This window comes from Elephas maximus, chromosome 22 (assembly GCF_024166365.1).
Source record: "Elephas maximus indicus isolate mEleMax1 chromosome 22, mEleMax1 primary haplotype, whole genome shotgun sequence".
Lineage (NCBI taxonomy): Eukaryota > Metazoa > Chordata > Mammalia > Proboscidea > Elephantidae > Elephas > Elephas maximus.
This window is the reverse complement of record NC_064840.1, coordinates 22,816,239-22,834,469: the sequence shown is the minus strand read 5'-3', so window position 1 is coordinate 22,834,469 and position 18,231 is coordinate 22,816,239. Positions and strand designations below refer to the sequence as shown.

Below are 18,231 nucleotides of genomic sequence, written 5' to 3'. Positions count from 1 at the left end.
CTCATGGGTCTGCTCAGCCCCTAGAGCTGACCGTGGGGAGGGCATCGTCAGCAAAGCTATGAGCCCAAACGCAGGACAGGAGCCCTGGGTTGGGTGTGATGCTCAGAGCTTGGGCCCTGTCACACTAGTGACTACAGTGCTGCCCCCATGGTATCAGTGATAACACCCCACCTGGTGCAGTGTGTCAGCTTCACAGGTGAGGCCCACGCTCAGAGACACAGGGATCTGCCTGAATGGCTGTGTGTAGGTGCGGAGTCTGGACCCCATTTGGGATGGACCTGGATGCGTGTTCAGGGGCATGTGGGGGAGAGCATGGTGCATTGGAAGGGCCGAAGTGGGAGGGTGATGCAGGGGTAGCAGTGGGGAGGCATGGGGTCTCTGAGCACAGGCAGGCAGCGTACCTCTGCAAGCTCACTCAGCGTGTCCTCCAGCACCTTCACGGTGAGGATGAAGGCCCGCTGTGCCAGGACCTGGCGGTCAGCATCACGCAGATACTTCCTGCAGAGGACAATAGGGCCCCAGATAGCACATCGCTCAGCAGTGAGCATGACTGGGTGAAGGCCCCTTCCCTGAGGCCCTGTCCCTTAGCCTCCCACCTGCCTGGGCTCTGCTTTCCCAGAAGCCTCCCGGCCCTAGCGCAGTGTACACCTGTGGCCTCGGCATCTGCATGCTGTTCTGTGCCGCCTAGGCCTGGCCGTTTGAGTCTCCAACACACCTCTGGCTCAGCTCCTGGCATGATACCTGGCAGCCATAGGTGATGCAGCAGTGAAGAGGTGTAGCGGGGCTGGCCCAGAAGGTGCCTGCTGGCCTGACCAGCAGTGGAGGGCCTCACAGCCTGGCCCAAACCGTGTCGGAGCTGTGTCTCTCCCAGGGTGCCCTCATGCCCCTGTAAATGGCAACTGTGACGCCTCCCCTGTCCTGTCTGCCCTTTCCTGGGGGCAGGGTCCCTTTGAGGCTGTTGTCGCTGGCCCTTGCCTGGGGCACTACGGCACAGTTTGAATGCCTGTCCTCCTCACATTAACAGCAGCTCTATTAGCCCCGAGTTGGGGGAGCAGGAGGAAAGAAAGGGTAGGCAGCTCCAAGTCTCAATGTGGAGACAGAGTTCAGAGGAGCATTCAGGGCAGGGTGGTACCATTTACATTTAGACACTGGGATAGAGGACCCTGAGGAGGGCTGTCCAGGCCACCTGGCTGCACATGCATACCCAGGACTGGCCACCACCTGTGCTCTAGCTCTGGGTCCCTGATCAGTGGGCATGACTGGCTGAGTAAGCAGGTGGAGAAACTGGTCTGGGCTGCAGACCCCAGCCGGTGTACCCATCCCGACTGCAGCATCCCCATGGGGGCTGCCTGGCCCCTGGCCTGGTGGATGGCATTCACTTTCACTGATCCAGCCCCTTGGCCCCCAGCCCCATGGTGGGCTATACTCACTTGCCCTGGCCTGGACTGACAGGCTGCACTCACTTTGCCCTAGTCTGGTCACTGACACCCTCGAACCCCTGGTGGGTGGCACTCACTTGCCCTGGTCGGGTGTGCGCTGCAGCATGGAGGACACCTTCAGCAGGGTGCTGTGATCCCGTAGCTGGGCCAGCACCTTCAGCAGCAGCACAATGGAGCGGTTCATGTGCCAGGCGAAGCTGCCTGGCCGGTCGATCTCGTCCACGGGGATCCGCCAGATGCCCTGCAGGCAGGTAAGGGGTGTGAGCAGGGCTGCCCAGAACCAGGGGTTCCCATAGTCCGCCCTGGAGCCAGGGGACATCTGCCTGGTCCAGTGAGCCTGCCCCTCTCCACTGGCCCACACCCTGGGGTCCCTACAGCTCTAGGGAATGATGCTTGGCCAGGAAACCCTGCCCCTCTCCACTGGCAGACGCCAGCCTCACACAGATGGCTCCTTCTTGGTATCCCAAGGAGGACTGGAGTGCTGCAGCCCCACTTTCCCCAACAACAGCAACCTGGCAACAACAAGGACCTGCAAACCCTCCTGAATGGCTGCGTTGCACACATTTACTTGATACGTCTCCCTAGGTGGCACTTGGGCCACGCCTGATCTAATGTGGTGACGGTGAGGGCCCAGGACATTTGTCTCTCCACATAGGAGAAGTCTGGCCATAGGATCAAGTCCTAGGGGTGGGACTGCCTGCCACATTGGACAGTTTACTCTGGCACGGGCCCTCCCCACTCTGTGATGGCCAAGTTGGCTAGCTCCACACCCCCACTGAGCCTGCCATGATGTTTGACCACACTCGGGGTTCAGCCAAGGTTTGGGGATGGCACCAATGTCCAGGGCTGACTGAAGAGTGATGCAAAGTCTCGTGTCTGGAAGGCCTGAGGCTTCGGTGCCACACTCTAGGAGTCCCGTCTCTGTGGTGGGACCCCTCGGGCCTGGGAGGACTTGGCTCCCAGATGGGTCCCTGGAGCCCACATTCTGGAGAAGCTCCTGTTCTAACGGACACACGGCCTGGCCGCATCACTGCAGTGAGGGCTCTGGGGCAAGACTACCAGCTTGTGGCCATGCTGGGTGTACAGGCAGCCCTGCACCCACCTGGAGCAACAGTTCCAGGAGGGAAGCCAGGATACTGCTGTCCTAAGCAAGCAAGGGCCCGAGAGGGGCTTACAAACCTCTGCCTGGACCCCCTGTGGCTCTGGGTCCAACCGGAGAACCAGGCTAGGACACTGGGCAAAGTGATAGCCTGGCTTGCCTAGTGATGGAGAGACCCTCTGGGCAGGGTGGGATGGCATGGAAGTCTACAGCCACCCTCCACCCCAGCAGTGCTAAGCAAGGTTGTCAAGTGTACCCTGAATGGACAACACCAGGGAGCTGAGGCTGCCCACAACCAGGAGGCTTATCAATGCTGCACCTCCCACCCAGGCAGATGCCGCTCTGCTGAGGGGATGCTGCTCAGAAGGCATAAGGGACGATGTGCTGAGAAGCCTCCCAGCCTGCAGAGGCCAGAATCCCAGGCTCTGGCACCCGCCCTCTGCCTAGTGTGATGGCAGCGGGGGGAAGGTGCTGTCCCAGCCACCCCCATCCCCAGTGACAAAAGACTAAGGAAAGGAATGGCCCCTTTAAGGCCCTACAAAGACATGCTCATGGTGTCCTCATGACAGGGAGCTCATAGAGTTGGGGTGACTCTCCCCAGGCCACACAGCACAGGTGTGAGTTCCAGGCCAGTTGTAGGCCCACCTGACTCCAGATCCCATCTCTCCATCGCACCATAGCTTTGTGGATAGGGGCGTGCTCCCAATGGGCCTGCCAAGGGAAGGCCTCCCCCCAACCCCCACCAGCACCACTCCCCGCAGCTACAAGAGCTCTTCCCACACCATACAGGCGGGTCACACCCATATGTTACCATCTTACCCCTCTCAGGAGCAGGGAGGGCCTAAGTAGCTCTCAGTGAATCCCCACCCCACCCTACCCCCCAAAGGCAGGTGGTGTTACTCCCCCCTGCCCCCCACAGACAGAAGCCTCTACTAGGGTAGGATGGGCCTGGGATAAGGATGCTGCCTGCCCTCCTTGGGGGGAGCAGGCACGAGAGGAGGCAGAGAGTCATATCTGTGCCTCCAAACTGTGTCTGGGGGATGGGTTTGAGAGGACCCTCCCCGGGGAAGTGCCTCAAAGGCCAGGGAAGGCCTGGTGTCCCCACGTTGCCCCATCCTGCATCTCCACCGTCACAGAGCCAGGCCCTGGGTACAGGGAGGAAGGCCCGGGCTGGGGGCGGGGGTCCACAGCCAGGCTGCCGGGGGATTAGGCCAGCCTGGTGAGACAGCAGGGCAACGCTGAGGAGAGGGACAAGGCTGTAGGGCCTCAGACATCAAGTTAACACCTCCACAGTCTCCTAGGCACTTGGGGCCAGACAAGCTGTCTACAGTAGCTGGGCCTCAATGCCTGGCCCTCACACCCGCCAGGACACCCACCTCTGTGGGTACTTACAATCTCTGGAAGTGGCCCTTCTTCACACTGTGCTGGACCCTGGGGACAGTCCCCACACCCCCACCCCAGCACTGAGGGCCTATGCGCTAGCGCTCTCCCACTTCAATGTTGCTGCCCCAGTTCCAGCCTCCTTATCAGCCCTCAGACCTACCCAGACAGCCAGCGCCGAGGCCAGCTTTGGGACAGGACAATCTGGCTACATCCCTGCTTAAACCCTCCACAATTCCCTTTAAGCCCTTGGATGCAGTCAGCCACCCTAGGCAGGCCATGCCCCCACACTGGGCCAGCCTCCCCTCATGGGGTGCCTTCTCCAGCCCCACATGAGCGTGAATGTCATGCCTGCCAACTACGGCTGCCCCACTTCTTCCTGAGTGCCCCCCACCTCCACCCAGCAGCACTCCTGAGCCCCTCAGGCCCCCGGGGACACCACTTCCTCTCTGAGGCCCTCTTGGCTTACTGCCGTCCTCCAGTTCCAGCTAAGACCACTCAAGGACAGCTGATGTCACTATCAGGGTGACAGGCATGTGACTAGGGTGTGTCCCCACCAGAGGGCCTGCTTCAGCTCCAGGTCCCCAGGAGGGGCAGGAGTGTCTCCTGGCTTGAATGCAGGCTCAGGGAAGCCTAGGTTTAGGGGGGGTCCCAGCTCCCCCTGCTCCCCACCAGGCGATTGCCCTGGAGATACCTACATTCACTTGTACAGGGCCAAAAATCAATAGACGCTGAGTCGATTCTGACTCATAGCGACCCTACGGAACAGCACAACTACCCCACAGAGTTTTCAAGGAGCGCCTGGTGGATTCAAACTGCCAACCTTTTGGTTAGCATCTGTAGCACTTAACCACTACACCACCAGGGTTTCCCTGAACAGGGTAGGTGGGAGGTAATTCTGCTCACAGCAGCCTCAACTCTCTTCAGAGCTCCAGGTAAAGAGGAGCCCCACACTGGAGGGCCACTGGGAAGGTAAGCAGGTCTCTGTGCCGAACCAGCAATTACTGCAAGTCAGAGGCACCACAGTAATGTGCTGTGTGCTCACAGAGCACAGGTGGCAGGCTCACGGCCAGTGTGTCCCCACCTCCCTTCTCCCAGAGGGCTGAGACAGTGCTGATGGAGAGAAACCGCACTTGGTCCCCTGCAGGGGGGCCGATGGGCAGAGTGGATTTGGCAGATGCTGGGGGTGGGGATAAGCAGGGCCCTGCAGGAAGGCACACGCCTACTCTCAAGCTCTGGGATCGAGGGCACAAGATATCCATATATACATGTACACACGACCAGCTACTGAGCTGATTCTGATTCCACCCCACCTGGATCAGAGCAGAACTGTGCTGACCGTCTGGAAATAGATCACCAGGGCTTTTCTTTCGAGATGCCTCTGGGAGAACTCAAACCGTCCGCCTTCTGGTTAGCAGGTGGGTGTGTTAACCTTTTGCTCCATATATACATACATATATATACACATACACATATAGAAAACTCTGGTGGCACCGTGGTTAAGAGCTCTAAACAGAAGGCTGGCAGTTTGAGCCTACCAGCCGCTCCCTGGAAACTTTATGGGGCAGTCCTACCCTGCTCTACAGGGTCACTATGAGTCGGAATCTACCCCACAGCAACAGGTTTGGTTTCCCGTCTTGTTACATATGTACATACAAAAATACATACATACGTATATATATATATATGCATGTACCACCCGCAAAGGGCGATGAGCTCCACCTGCCTTGTGAGGGCTCCCTTCTCTGGCTGGGGCTGGCAGCCCCCTTCCACCACAGCTGCTGACCGAACACCTCACTGGGCAGCCTCTCCACAGCCACCTGAAGAGCAGGCACAGGGGTCCTCTGCCAGAGACAGATCCCTGTGGGGTGTGTGGCCCAGGAGTGACAGGGCCAGGATATGGGTGCCAGGCCATTGCTCAGCCATGCAGGTTACAGGCACTGGGCACTCAGGGCGCTGCCTGGCACTGGCTTCCTGCCACCCTACTTGGGGGACGGGCTGTAGCCGGTAAGTGCATTTGGACCTAGTCCTGAGTTTGGCGGGGATGGGGTCCAAGGGTGCCATTGCTGGCCCACTGAGAGCCTCCTAAGCATGCCATCCCCCAGTCCTCTGAGAAGCTGGCACTCAGAAGGAGATGACTGACAGAGCCCCAGAGACTCTTCAGCCCCCAGTGGAACAAGCTTGGGACTCAGGGATCTGCCCTTGCTGCCCATCTGGGCTCACATACTTGCCCTGGGCCAGGTGCTGACTCCACGGAGGCTGGGAATGAATGAGGGTGCTGCTGCTCTCAGCACCCGATTAGGGTGCAGGGGGAGGAAAGGCAGGGGCCAGGCAGGGGTGCAAGGCTAGGACTGGACAGTGCTGGAAGCCACAGAGTAGAAGGCAGGTGGTAAACAACAGAGACACATACAACACGAGGGGAAAGAACCTACAGTAAGTAAGACTTCTCAAAGATACCGCTTCCCAACGTCAGTATTAAAGACCAACGCAGCAGAAGCTCTCTCCCAGGATGGCAAGGCCTGCTAAGGGCAAAACAAGGCTCTGGCTTGGTGTAGGTCAGGGTTCTTACTCCCACGCCTCTCCTAGAGCCTCCAGAACAGACCATCATCTGTCTCCCAACACCTGTGACCTGCACCACACTCTGGAGCAATTTGGATTCCTACCAGGTACTAAGTGGAAGGTTGGTGGTTTGAAGCCACCCAGCAGAATTGTGAAAGAAAGGCCTGGCAATCCACTTCCAAAAAATCAGCCACTGAAAATCCTATGGAGCCCAGTTCTACTCTGACACCCATGAGTTAAGAGTCAACTCCTCAGCAATGGCTTTTCTCACAAGGGATCTCTATTAATCCATATCATTTTCAGACACGCGTATGCATATATTTTCAGAAACAGAATACCAATCAAGGCTGTGTGCACTTGCCCCCTGCTCACTCTCAGAACGTGTGTGAAATGTACATACCTGTGCGTTTTCTCATTTTACTGTGGCATCTTGCTTAGCCTTTTCCTGATAATCTGGTCCCTAAGGGCACATGTGCTAGGCATGTTTGGCTGGCTCGAGGGCCTTCATTCATTCGTCCACATTCATTCATTCACCCACATTCACCTGCAGCTGTGCAGGCCTCACCTTGATCTACTGGAACCATGTACCTCCTACCACCTTACCCCGTAATGGGCCTGTCCCCTCCCCACTACCAGGATTGGGCCAGGGCTGAGAGCCTTTGAGCCTTGGGGTAGGCGTGGGACCCCAGCCAAACTTCCCTTGGGCTTCCCTAATAGGAGCCACCGGGAATGCCTTCTTGGCTACCTGGCACAGGACTAGAAGGACAGACATAAGCCCAGAGGTCCTGTGGCTGTGAGGCCAGCTCCCAGGGATAGCAAACTTGAGACTGAGGAGCCACCAGGCAGTCACGGGCCAGCAGAGTGGTGAGGAAATTGCTAACTCCATTTTCTGCTAAGCCAAAGCCCTGATACAACAGCAGCCAGGAGACAGGATGGACTTGTCCCTCCTCCTGCTCAGCCAGAGAGGGAGAAGCCAAGCACAACTGCTCTCCCCCAAACCCTCTGTATCACCCCTCTGGGAAAGCTGGCTTTCCTGACGAGCCCACCTTCCCCACCATGGAGCCAGGTGGGACATCAGGCCCTACCTGCAGAGACTGCCCCCAGAGGGCGGGCGGGTAGCTTCAAGAAACACTAGAGTTGTGCAGGCTGCACTGAGAGAGAGCTAAACGGGGACAGTGAAGATGGGCTGGGCAGATGGAGGAAGCCCAGAGGGGCTGGCAGCACCACAGCGTCCGCAGGGAGGGCCACAGTAGAGTTACCGATGGGGCTGGAGCCAAGAGCAGGCACGGAACCAGGGAGGCAGGTACCCAGCGGTGGTACAGGTGAGAGCTGACCCTCAGGGAGGAGCAGTGCTGGCATCTGGGGTGGCTTGGAGCCAGGGTGTCATGTGAGGTGCCCTGACATGGGTCCCTCCTTGTCCTCCTGCCCCTGCTTGTCCCCAGGCATGCACACATGCCTCCATATCCCTGGAGCCTCTGTGGACAGTAGCTGGGTTGGTGCTTGGGGGGCTGTGGGTGTTCGGGTACCCAGCTGCTGCTTAGGAGCACTCAGAAGTCATGGGGCTGTGCCCACATCAACTCCCACAACCCACGCACCTTCTTAGTAGCACCCTGACACTCCCAGCCCTTTAGTGGCTCCAGGCTCCTCGGCAGCAAATGAGTCACTGAGATGGCCCACAGCACCCCAAATAACTGATGGGGCACCAGCCTCACTGAGCATGCAACACAAGTAACCAGACCCTCCTGGTGGCCTCAGGATGCAGATGTCTTCCCCGTCTCTTGAGAAAACGGAGCTTCGGCAGCTGCCCCACACTGAAGTGGCTCAGGGCCATCACTGGCTGCCAGGCAAGCCTGGGGTCCAAGGAGGCTGGGGCAGCCACGGGTCTGGGGGTGCAGAGTCTCTCCTAGATGGGTAGGGCCATGGTGGGCACAGTGCCCTCAGCCTGGGCTACTGCTCACCAACGCTCTATCCCTTCATAACAAGGCTGAGTCAGGATGCACGCCAGAGCTCAAGGTTCTGGGGCCTTGGCCTCCAGCCATGGCAGTCTCAGCATAGCCAGGGCTGGTGGTGGGTGGCAGAAGTCCCAGAAGGTAGGGAGGCACTGTGTGCCCCCAGGCCGTGATGCATGCTATCTCCACACCCTGTGGTCTCAGGGCTTCTTCCTGCAGTGACACGGGCACCAGCTCTTCTTTCCCCAGACTCCTCAGCTCTGCCGGCCCATCTGTGCTGCCCTCACTCAGCTCAGGACAGCAGACTTCTGCCTGATCCACGCTCCAGCAAGACCCCTGGCTCCTCGAATACTAGGGCCACAGGTGCTCCCCAGCCCCAGGCCATCTCTGAGCTCAGCAGCCTGAGGTTTTCACAGTAAACCCAGTCACTCTCTGCTGGTGGCTGCAGCCACGCTCCGGAAGCACCTAAAGCTATTTTGCAGCTCCATTTCACCTGGCTCCTGGTGGGCCACAATGCACAATCATGGCTCTTCCTAGAGTCTCTTCCTCGCCAAGGGCACACACACACACACACAAAAACCAAACCTATTGCCATTGACTCAATCCCAACTCATAGTGACCCTCTACGACAGAGTGGGGCTGTATATCATACGGTTTCCAAGGAGTACCTGGTGGATTCTGGTTAGCAGCCGAACTCTTAATCACTACGCCACCAGGGTTTCTAAGGGCCCAAAGCCCCCAGGAAAACAAACGCCCCAAATGCCAGAGCAGGGAATATAGTGGTACGGGTGTGGCCTGACAGGCTCTTCTCAGAGCGGCTACTGTCAGACCCAGGCTTGTCACAACGAGCACTGAGATTCAGGATGGGGGGCCGGGCCCAGGATTGGAGATCCAGCCCACACTGGACTGACCTACCCCTCATTTCCCAGAGAGGGACACTGGGTCCAAATAGCCTGCCCATGGCTGCCCAGTATCCCGAGGTTGGGCTGGGACCCAGGACCATGCCCCCCCCCCCCCCCCCCCGCCAACAATGCAGCCCTTTCCCACACCCTCCTTTAACACAAAGGAATGAGAAGTCAGAGTGGGAGCGGTTTCACAGGCTTTGAAACAGAAGCACAGAGAAGTTATGGTGGCGCCAAATCATTTCAGTCTTGAGACTGGTGCCTTTCTGACTAAACTTTGGGATGCAAGAAAACCGTGGCTGAGCTCCCATGCAGGGAGTCTCAGCTGTCTCAGGGCAGGCTGGCATTGGACACCCACCACAGATGGGTGGCCAGAGTACACCTCTAGCACTCACAAGTCTCCGGGGCCCCTGCCGTAGGAACTGTCCTCCAGCACTGGTCCTCCAGGAACTCTGCTGGGTTTCCCAGCAGTCACCTGCTGCCATACCCCAGGACTCAAATGCTGCTCCTAATCACTCTCTCCTCCTGGGGCCAGCCCTGGGGAAGGGGGCTGGGCCTAGGCGCTGTGCAGAAGGCTCAGGGCAGTGATGGCACTCTGGGAGCCCGTGGCCTCAGCCTGATAAAGGGGCAGCCCAGGGCTGGGCAGTGGCCATCTGCTCTACATGGTAGCTAGTCTCCTCTCCAGCTCACCTGTGCTGCCCAGTCACAGGCATGCATGCCCCCTCAGGTCCCGAGAGGCTCAGGCCAGACTAGTCAGGACCACCACGGGAGGGTTTCAAGGACTAGCCCAGCTCTTAAGGGGGGAAAGGCAGGCGAGGGGTCTGCATTTCTCTTGTTTGCCTGGCTTCCAGACCCTTGAATAGAACATGGCCTCCTGAGGAGCTCAGAGAGCTGGTCTCCTCGTTCCCAAGCTCCTCAGGGTAGGGGAGGCCAGTGACAGGGACACTGGCCCACTGGGTCTGCCACAGACCTTCTGGAAGAGGAATGTCCCTGGCCAAAACTAAAAGCCTGCCCTCCAGGTCCCCTCAGCCTAGGGCCACTTTGAGGCTTCTGAGAGAGACCCATGAGGGCAATGGAAACATCCTGTCCTCTCTGGGCTCCTGGTGCAACATCTAGGCCAAGCTCTGGCAGGTTCTGGGGAGTTCACGCCACAGCAAATTCCTCTGCGGTTGGCTGTGGGTCTCCCAGGGCAGGTCAGCCCGGCAACTGTTCAGACTGTCTCATGCATGCCAGGGCCATGCCTCACATGGATGGGCGAGGTACACCCCCAAGGGGGTCCTGGTTGGGAGGACAGACAGCAGACACACGTGGTTATGGTTCAGGGGTCGGTGTGAGGGGATAGAGAAGCTCATACAAGGGTTTATGGCTGAGAGAGTAAGAACTTTGTGTGAGTAACTAGGTATCAGTGAGTGCGTGTATAGTACGTGTGTAAGACTGTGAGTGCTGGTGTGTATGAAAGCAAACAAACGTGTGTATGTGAGCATGAATGTGTGAGAGTGTATGAATGTAACTACCAACATGTGAGTTTGTGAGTATGTATACTCTGAATACACATGTGTGACTGTGGATGTGCGTGTGTGTATGTGAATGTGTATATGCGTGTGAGTGTGTGTCGGAGGTGTTCAGGGAAAGCCACAGAGGAGCCAAGCTGGAGCAAGAATCAGAGGAGGAGCCTGTCAAGTGGGTGCAGACATGGGCAGGAAGGCCCAGGGGTGAGTCCGTCTCCCTCAGGGTCTCCCCAGCCACCCTGGGTGTCCAGAGCAGTGGGGACATGTAATCTTTCCTTGATTTTTAAGTCAGTAAACAGAACAGACCTATTTCCCATGCAGTTACAAACTTCTCATCATTAAAGTGGCCACAGTGTGCCTCACCCCACGGAGGCAACCTGGCTTCACCCATCCCTGACCAGCGGCACTGGGCCTGAGTCCCAGGGTTCCCATGGAGAATGCTGGGATGACCCCCTCCACACAGCTATCCTCCCGCTCCTAAGGACGTACCCTCAGAGGGGGGCCAGTGTGGTAGAGATGGAGTCTGGGGGCCCACCGTGGGCAGGGGGTGAGCCTCCATCAAGCTACCTGCAGTGAGATAGTGAATAAAGCAGTTCACTCTGACAGCCCTCACACACACACATGGTGCTGGCGCACCCGGGGGAAAGCCTGCTCCCCAGGTAGAGGATTTTGGCACCCCCCGGCATGGGCACCACAGTGACTCAGCGCACCAGGCAGGTAGGGCGGGAGCTGCTGGCATCCCACTCCTGGGAAACACTGCTCAGGTGGGAGGAGCTGGCTGCCATGAGCTGAGGACCAGCACCGTGTGGAAGCTGGAGCTGGGAGAGTGGTGAGCCTCTACTAGGAGGGGTGCCCCAGCAGGAGCAGCACAAAAGCTTTCTGGCAGTTCTGGGACACCTTGGTGCTGTAGCCTGACCCCAAACTGAGCCAGGAGTAGGGACAGAATCTGAACTGCATGTAGCCAGGTCAGTAACAGCTGTGAGAAAAATACCAGCATCCTCCATAATCTTGGGACAATACCTGTAACCTGCAAATCCAAAAAACCACCTAAACCACAAGACCGCTTAGTGGGGAGCAGGTGAAGGACTGCAGGGCTGCACTGAGTGCCTGTGCTCACAGGGTGAGCAAGCCCACACATGGAAAGCCTCCCACCTCTCCAGCAAGTGACCTCACACACACCTCTCCCTCAGTGGACACTGCTGCAGGGCACTTGGCCAGCAGGGAGCTGAGATGCCAGTAGAGTTCCACTCGCCCATCTTCCCGCCCCTGAGAAAATGAGCACTCAGACAGAGCCAGACCCACGTGGAAGAACCACGGAAGAGCCACCTACCCAGCAGCCTGAGGCGGCGAGGACCAGGGCTGAGTTTCCCAATGGGAAGCTCTCCATCTTCTGAGGCACTAAGAGCCCGTCCCTCCCACAGTACTCCGAGGAGGCTGAGGGCCCCAGGAACAGGCCAGCGTGAACACCCCGGGGGCAGGAAGTCTTTGCAGGTTCCACACAAACCCAGTGGGGCGTCTCCCCGCCGCAGGATTGCGCAGAGACCGCTGGGGCATCCCGGGTCCTCCCCACCCCCACCCAGCCGGTCCCTGTCGCCCTGGCTGGGCTGCCCGGGGCCAGGAATTCTTCCACACCATCCACAGGTAACAAAACCCAGTCAGTGCCCACAGGGCTGGGGAAGCCTGCAATTTGTCTGCGTTGTGTGCCACTTCCAGCCTCTCCTCCTGCCAACGGAGCCCGTGCAGTGGGTCTCCAGAACTGCGGGCTGCCCCTCCCCCGTCCCGGGAGACCCAGAAACGACAAACAAGTGACTGTGGGCGCCCTGCTCCCGCTGGTGTGCCCCAGCCCTCCCACTCTGCCGCGAGACTAGCTTCCCGCCCCCGCAGAGAGGCTATTTATAGCTGGGGACACTCCGCGCCGGGGCCGCCGCTCCCCGCCAGCAGCTCACCATCCCCGGGCGGCTTGAGCAGCTCCTCGGCGCCACCGCCCGCCCTCGCGCCGCAAAGTTGCCCGGGCCTGGCCAGTGGCCGGCTTTCGAGTTCGGCGGCGCAGCACAGCGCTCACCTCCGCACGCCGGCCAGCCCTGGCTTCCTCAGGGTGGGCTCGCTCGGGGCTCGCCCCTCTTCCCCTCGGCGCCCCGCACGCGCCCCCACACGCAGCCCCGGCCGCCCACCTGACGCTGCGCAGGGCGCCGGCCCGGCATGGGCCCCGCGGCCGCCGGCGGCCAACTTCCTCCGCAGGGGCGCCCGGGAAGCCACAGCCCCGAGGGCTTCCTGCTGCGCCCGGCGGGCCGGGGCGGGAGCGGCCGCCCAGCCAACCGGGGAGGGCCGAGCAGAGGCGGCAGGACGCCCGGCGAGCGGGCCAGGCCGAGCGGAGAAGCAACTGCGGCCCCGGCCCCCGCCCCGTGCCCCGGGCAAGTTCCTACCCGCCGGCTCCGCCGTGGCATCTGTGCAGCGGAGCAGAGGCGGGCGCCGGGCCATGGCCGCCGAGGCAGCTCGCGCCGGGCCGGGCGGGGCAGGCAGAGCCGGACGGGGCGCGGGCTTACTTGGCCTGGCCGCGGGCCCAGCACAACTACGCCGGCCAATCCCCGCGGCTCCAGGCCTGGCCGCCGGCACTACGGTGGGGGGCTGCGGAGCCGCCAAGCCGAAGCCCTCACTGGGGGAACATGTGGACCCAACGGCCCAGACGGGCCGACCCCGGGCGCAAGCTGTGGGTATGGGGCCACGGGCGGGGTGGTGGGAGCCAGGAGTGCTGAGTCGGGGTGGCAGTGAACTATAGCTTACGCCATGGGCTGTCCCAACCTTGCCTGCTCCGCGCTATGGAATAGCGCCCCCATGAGTTGTGCCACGTGGCACCCCGGACAAAGATTAGGTATTGGGGGGAGGGGGGAGGACACGCCACACCAAGCAGCCCATACTGTTGCAGTTAGACAGAGAAAGACTGAGTGCACCTTTGGCAATAACACATGGGGGGCGGGGCAGAACAATTCAGAGGAGTGATGGCAGTTCCAGCAAAAAGGGCCCCAGGGATCACCGAGTCCAACCCCCCTCACTTTACAGTTGGGCTGTAGTAGTAGTAGGTGCTTGGCAGAGATCCAGGAACCCCCTCAGCCTCTGCCTTCCAAAAACAGCAGCATCACCCCTCCTGCTACCCCTGGGAGACCTCTAGCTCTGCGGATGCCTGGGATACTGCACCCATTTCACAGACAAGGAATGGGCTCCAAGGAAGGGCCTCACCCCAGAGCACACTGCTGCTACCCTGGCACCCACAGCTCCAGTGTGCCTCTTCCCTCCAATTTCTCCCTGGGGGGTGGGGAAGAGACATGCCCCATGAGGACTGCCCAGCTCCCCTGGCTGCTGCCCCACAGGGAGGCGAGACTGAGGCAAGGCAGAGGCAGGCAGGCTGGCCAGGGGAACAGGATGGAAGATGCAGCCTGAGCCCCGGCTGCCCCAACACAAAGTTGCTCTGGTCACCCACAGACCTCATCCCGGCTCACTTCAGTCAGAGAAAACCAGAGGCCTCAGGCATCCGTTGGTTGCCACAGGGTCTTTTCCATGTTGGATCCCTCTCCCCACTCCACTTTTGGGACAGATGGGTCACATGAGGGCAACAGGGAACTGGCCCTAAGTGCTGCCTCCCCACCCCAGCCCACAGCCTGGTCTGGCCTCTCCTGAACTCCTGCTGTGAGCCAGAGCTGAGGTCAGCCTGCCCAGGAAGTGGCAGTTGGGCTGGGGGAGGGATGCCACACACAGGCCTCTTCTACTACTGCCTCCACTTCAGGGCATCCTGATCCACAGAACCCTGCCTGTCTGGAGCTCCTGCCTGTCCGGGGCTCTCTGCCCTGCTTTCCACCTCCCTGCACCTCCTCTGGCCCAGTCCCAGCCAAGGGCCAGCTCTGGAAGTCCCAATCCCTGTGACCCCAGCTCCTGTCCACTGGCATCTCCTGGCAGCCAGTAGTGAGGGAGGTGGGCAACTTCACCCATTTCCCACCAGCATGCTCTCACAGCCTCCAGCCCAGTGCTGGATCCCCTCCGTATTTGCTCCACACTGCAGCCATTTTTGAAATGCAAAATGCCCACTGCTCTTAGGAGAAAGGCCTCAATCCTCAGCCCCAAGGCTTCTCGTCCCCTTGCAGTCTTGGCCTAATTGTCCCATCTTGGGGCAGCTGCCTCCCCTTCCATTCATGTCACAGCCAGTTGGTAAGAGTCCTGTGAGGGCATACAATGTCTGCAGCCCCTGGGAGCCAGGCAGCCGAGCTGGCAGAAACCGGAGAGAGCGAAGACTGGGGGATCACAGTACTCATGTGGGCAGAGGCAGATGAGGCCAGGAGGATGAGTGGGGTCAAAGGGCAAAGTCCAGAACAATCTCATCCTGTCAGTGTTGAGCAAGAAGCAGAGAAATATGAACAGCCCGTCAGGGTGGTTAGGTGTGTACCTCACACTGCTGGGCAGCCCCAGGCAGATGCTGCCATTCCCTGGTACAGAGTGCCAGCCACATCCCCACGCCTCTGCAGGGAGGGTGGCAGGTCCTCGCCCTGGCTGGGCCCACTCCAGAGGACACCAGGCACTGCTCGTCTGTTCCAGGCCACCTGGTCACTTGGCAACTTAGGCTTCCTTGGAGATGTACATTCAGCTACAGGCTTGGGCAGCTGTAAGAGCAAGTGCTCCCAGTGGCAGTAGGCTCAGGCCCTGCAGAGCCCAGGACAGGGCTGCTGCCATGAAGGTGGCTGGCTGGCCCAGAGGCACCTGCAGCCATATGGCCAGGGCATGAACCAGGGCTGACTTCAGTCACCCCTGGCTCCTTGTTCACCACTGTTACCTCAGGCCCCCCGTGTCAGAATCTGTCTTCCTCCTGGGCTGAATCTTAGGTGCCAAGATGCCTTTCTTTGAGTTAACGGTCCTTATTCTCAGCTCTGGAAACCCTGGTGGTATAGTGGTTAAGAGCTATGGCTGCTAACCAAAAGGTGAGCAGTTCGAATCCAGCCAGTGCTCCTTGGAAACTCTATGGGGCAGTTCTGCTCTTACACCACTGCCTCCACTCCAGGGCATCCTGATCCACACAGCCCTGCTTGCTGGGGGCTCCCTGCCCTGCTCTCCCCAACCCTGCCCCTTCTCCGGCCCAGTCCCAGGCCCAGTCAAGGGTCGCTGTGAATCAGAATTGACTCGATGGCAACGGGTTCGGTTTTTTTTTTTTTAATTCCCAGCTCTGGTGGTGCAATGGTTAAGAGCTGCAAACCAAAAGGTAAGCAGTTCGAATCCACCAGCCGCTCCTTGGAAACTCTATGGGGCAGTTCTATTATGTCCTATAGGGTTGTCGTGAGTTGGGATCGACTCAACGACACTGGGTTTGGGTGTTTTTTTAATTCTCAGCTCTGAGCTTTGAGGGTTCCAGCTGGTTCCACTGTCCACCTGCCCCCTGCTGCAAGACACTGAGCCCTGTGTCACCTGTGCCTGGATCTTGCCAGCCGAATGTGCCTGCTGGGCCTGGTGATTCTGTGCCTCCACCCATGGCCAACACAGAGTACTGGGCCTCTGCCCCAGGCACACAGTCCCCCAGCAACTTCTGCAAGCTCTGTGGTTCAAAGGCCCCAAACTCCAGTGCATTCTGACAAACCAGAGCTTGTGCTCAATAATTGTGGCGCTAGAACGCCATAGCTGTCAGGTGTTTTTAGACTTCATTGAGTCCAACTGTTCTGTTTGTCTGTCTGGCCCATGAGTGAGGATGCAGAGGCTGTGAGGATGAAAATGGCCGCCCAAGGAAACGCTGCCAAGCTGACGCTGCAGGGCTGGTCCAGGTCCTGTCCCTGACTCTAGGGCTGCATCTGCCATGCTCAGAGCCATGGATCAGTACACCCTGAGCATCTGGTGTGCATAGAAGAGCAAAGTGGTCCTTACAGCCACCCATTTACAGAGAGGAAACCAATGTCCACAGAGGGACCTGCCCTGGTCCCCATTCCCAGGAGGCAGATGCCAGGATGGTTGTGATAGCCCACCCATGGCTCACAACAGCTGGGCTCACCTGGCTCTACTAGCCCTGCTCGGAGCTTGAGGGCAGATCACATCATGGGGGTGAGAAACAAGGACGGGGGGTAGAGGACAGATGGATTTCAGGAGTCGGAGTGGGAGCTGGCAAAGCAGAGTGGAAGAGAAGACATGCCGGAGGAAGGCACAGATAGGAAAGGCCAGGGCAACCAGTAAGTCCATGGGATTGCATGGAGTGTAATGGGGCTGCATGTGGCCTCTGTGAAGGGAGAGGGGCTGCGGAGGGTCTGGGGAAGGGGCAGGGCAAAGGAGGTAGGACAGGAGACTCCAAGGCCTCTCAGGGTGAGTGGGGATATGCGCATGACCTGATACGGCCCTGCTGGGCCTCCTGGGACTCTGAAAATGAACCACTGCCCAGGCTGCTAGAATAGGCCACTCTTTGGAGGTCTGCCTAGCTGCTTCCTCATCCTCTCAGGAGGGGAACCACATCCTAGAAAAGCCACGTCTGACTGCAGCTCTTATGGCCAGCCATCTGGGGTTCAGGAGGCTTGGGCCCCTCTGGCTGGGATTCTGAGAGGGGGTGGAGTTGCACGGGGAACCCTGAGGTAGGGTGGTTCAGGCCCCAGGTCGTGGCAGTGGCCATGCCTGGGCCACGTGCCATCCTTGGATGGCCACAAAGGAGCCTCCTACAGGGTGGGATGGGCTGGCCCAACCACGGGACAGAGGCAGCCAGGGCTGGCACATCCACAGGCATGTGGGTTCGCAGCCCTGCCTCCTCCTGCCCCTGATAGCCATACAGAAAAATTCTCCAAATCACGCCAGTAGGATCCGAAAGAGGAACCAACTTGCCCGGGCTCGCCTTGTAGAGCCTAGTCCCAAATCTGCAGAGCCCCCCAAACCTGCAAGGCAAATACGCCTGTGACCAGAAAGATGCTGCTCAGTCACAGTGTCCCTTCACCAACGGGCAGAGCTGCTCCCACCCTCTAGGGTGACCCCCAGGGTCTGAGGGCAGAATTTGCCCAGGTCTTCATTCCAGATCCAATGCCCACCCCCTAGCCAGCAAGAGTGCGTGAGTGTCTGACACTCTAGCCCCTTGGAAACAGGGTAGTCACAGTCCCATGTTGTGCCCTCCCCAGTTTCTCTACACCCAGGCCATTCCCAGGGCCCAGCTCACTGCCACAGGACAGAGTCCTTCTGGAGTGTGGACAACAGGTAGCCCCCCAGGACGGGGCCATGCCACCCTTTCCACTGCTGTCTCACACCACCTGGTGATGGACCCCGACACCCCCTCCCCTGGGTACCACCTTGCCCATGACAGATCCCAGGCTACCCCTTCTTGGGTACTCCCATGACAGACCTGACATGCATTCCCTGGGCACTGTCTCCCCCATTGAGGGGACCTCGACACCCGCTCTG

The 18,231-nt window shown here is 59.4% G+C and overlaps 1 protein-coding gene across 9 annotated transcripts in view; it reads right to left on the bottom strand.

Moving 5' to 3' along the window:
* Positions 1-18,231, bottom strand: part of CABIN1 (calcineurin binding protein 1) — a 192,518-nt gene that overhangs the window by 15,900 nt on the left and 158,387 nt on the right. For all 9 annotated transcript variants that reach the window (XM_049865389.1, XM_049865386.1, XM_049865395.1 and 6 more), the window contains 2 exons: positions 1,517-1,680; positions 402-498 (listed from right to left, as the gene is read on the bottom strand). In XM_049865389.1, coding sequence (XP_049721346.1) covers positions 402-498; positions 1,517-1,680 — 261 coding nt within the window. The remainder of the gene's footprint in view (positions 1-401; positions 499-1,516; positions 1,681-18,231) is intronic.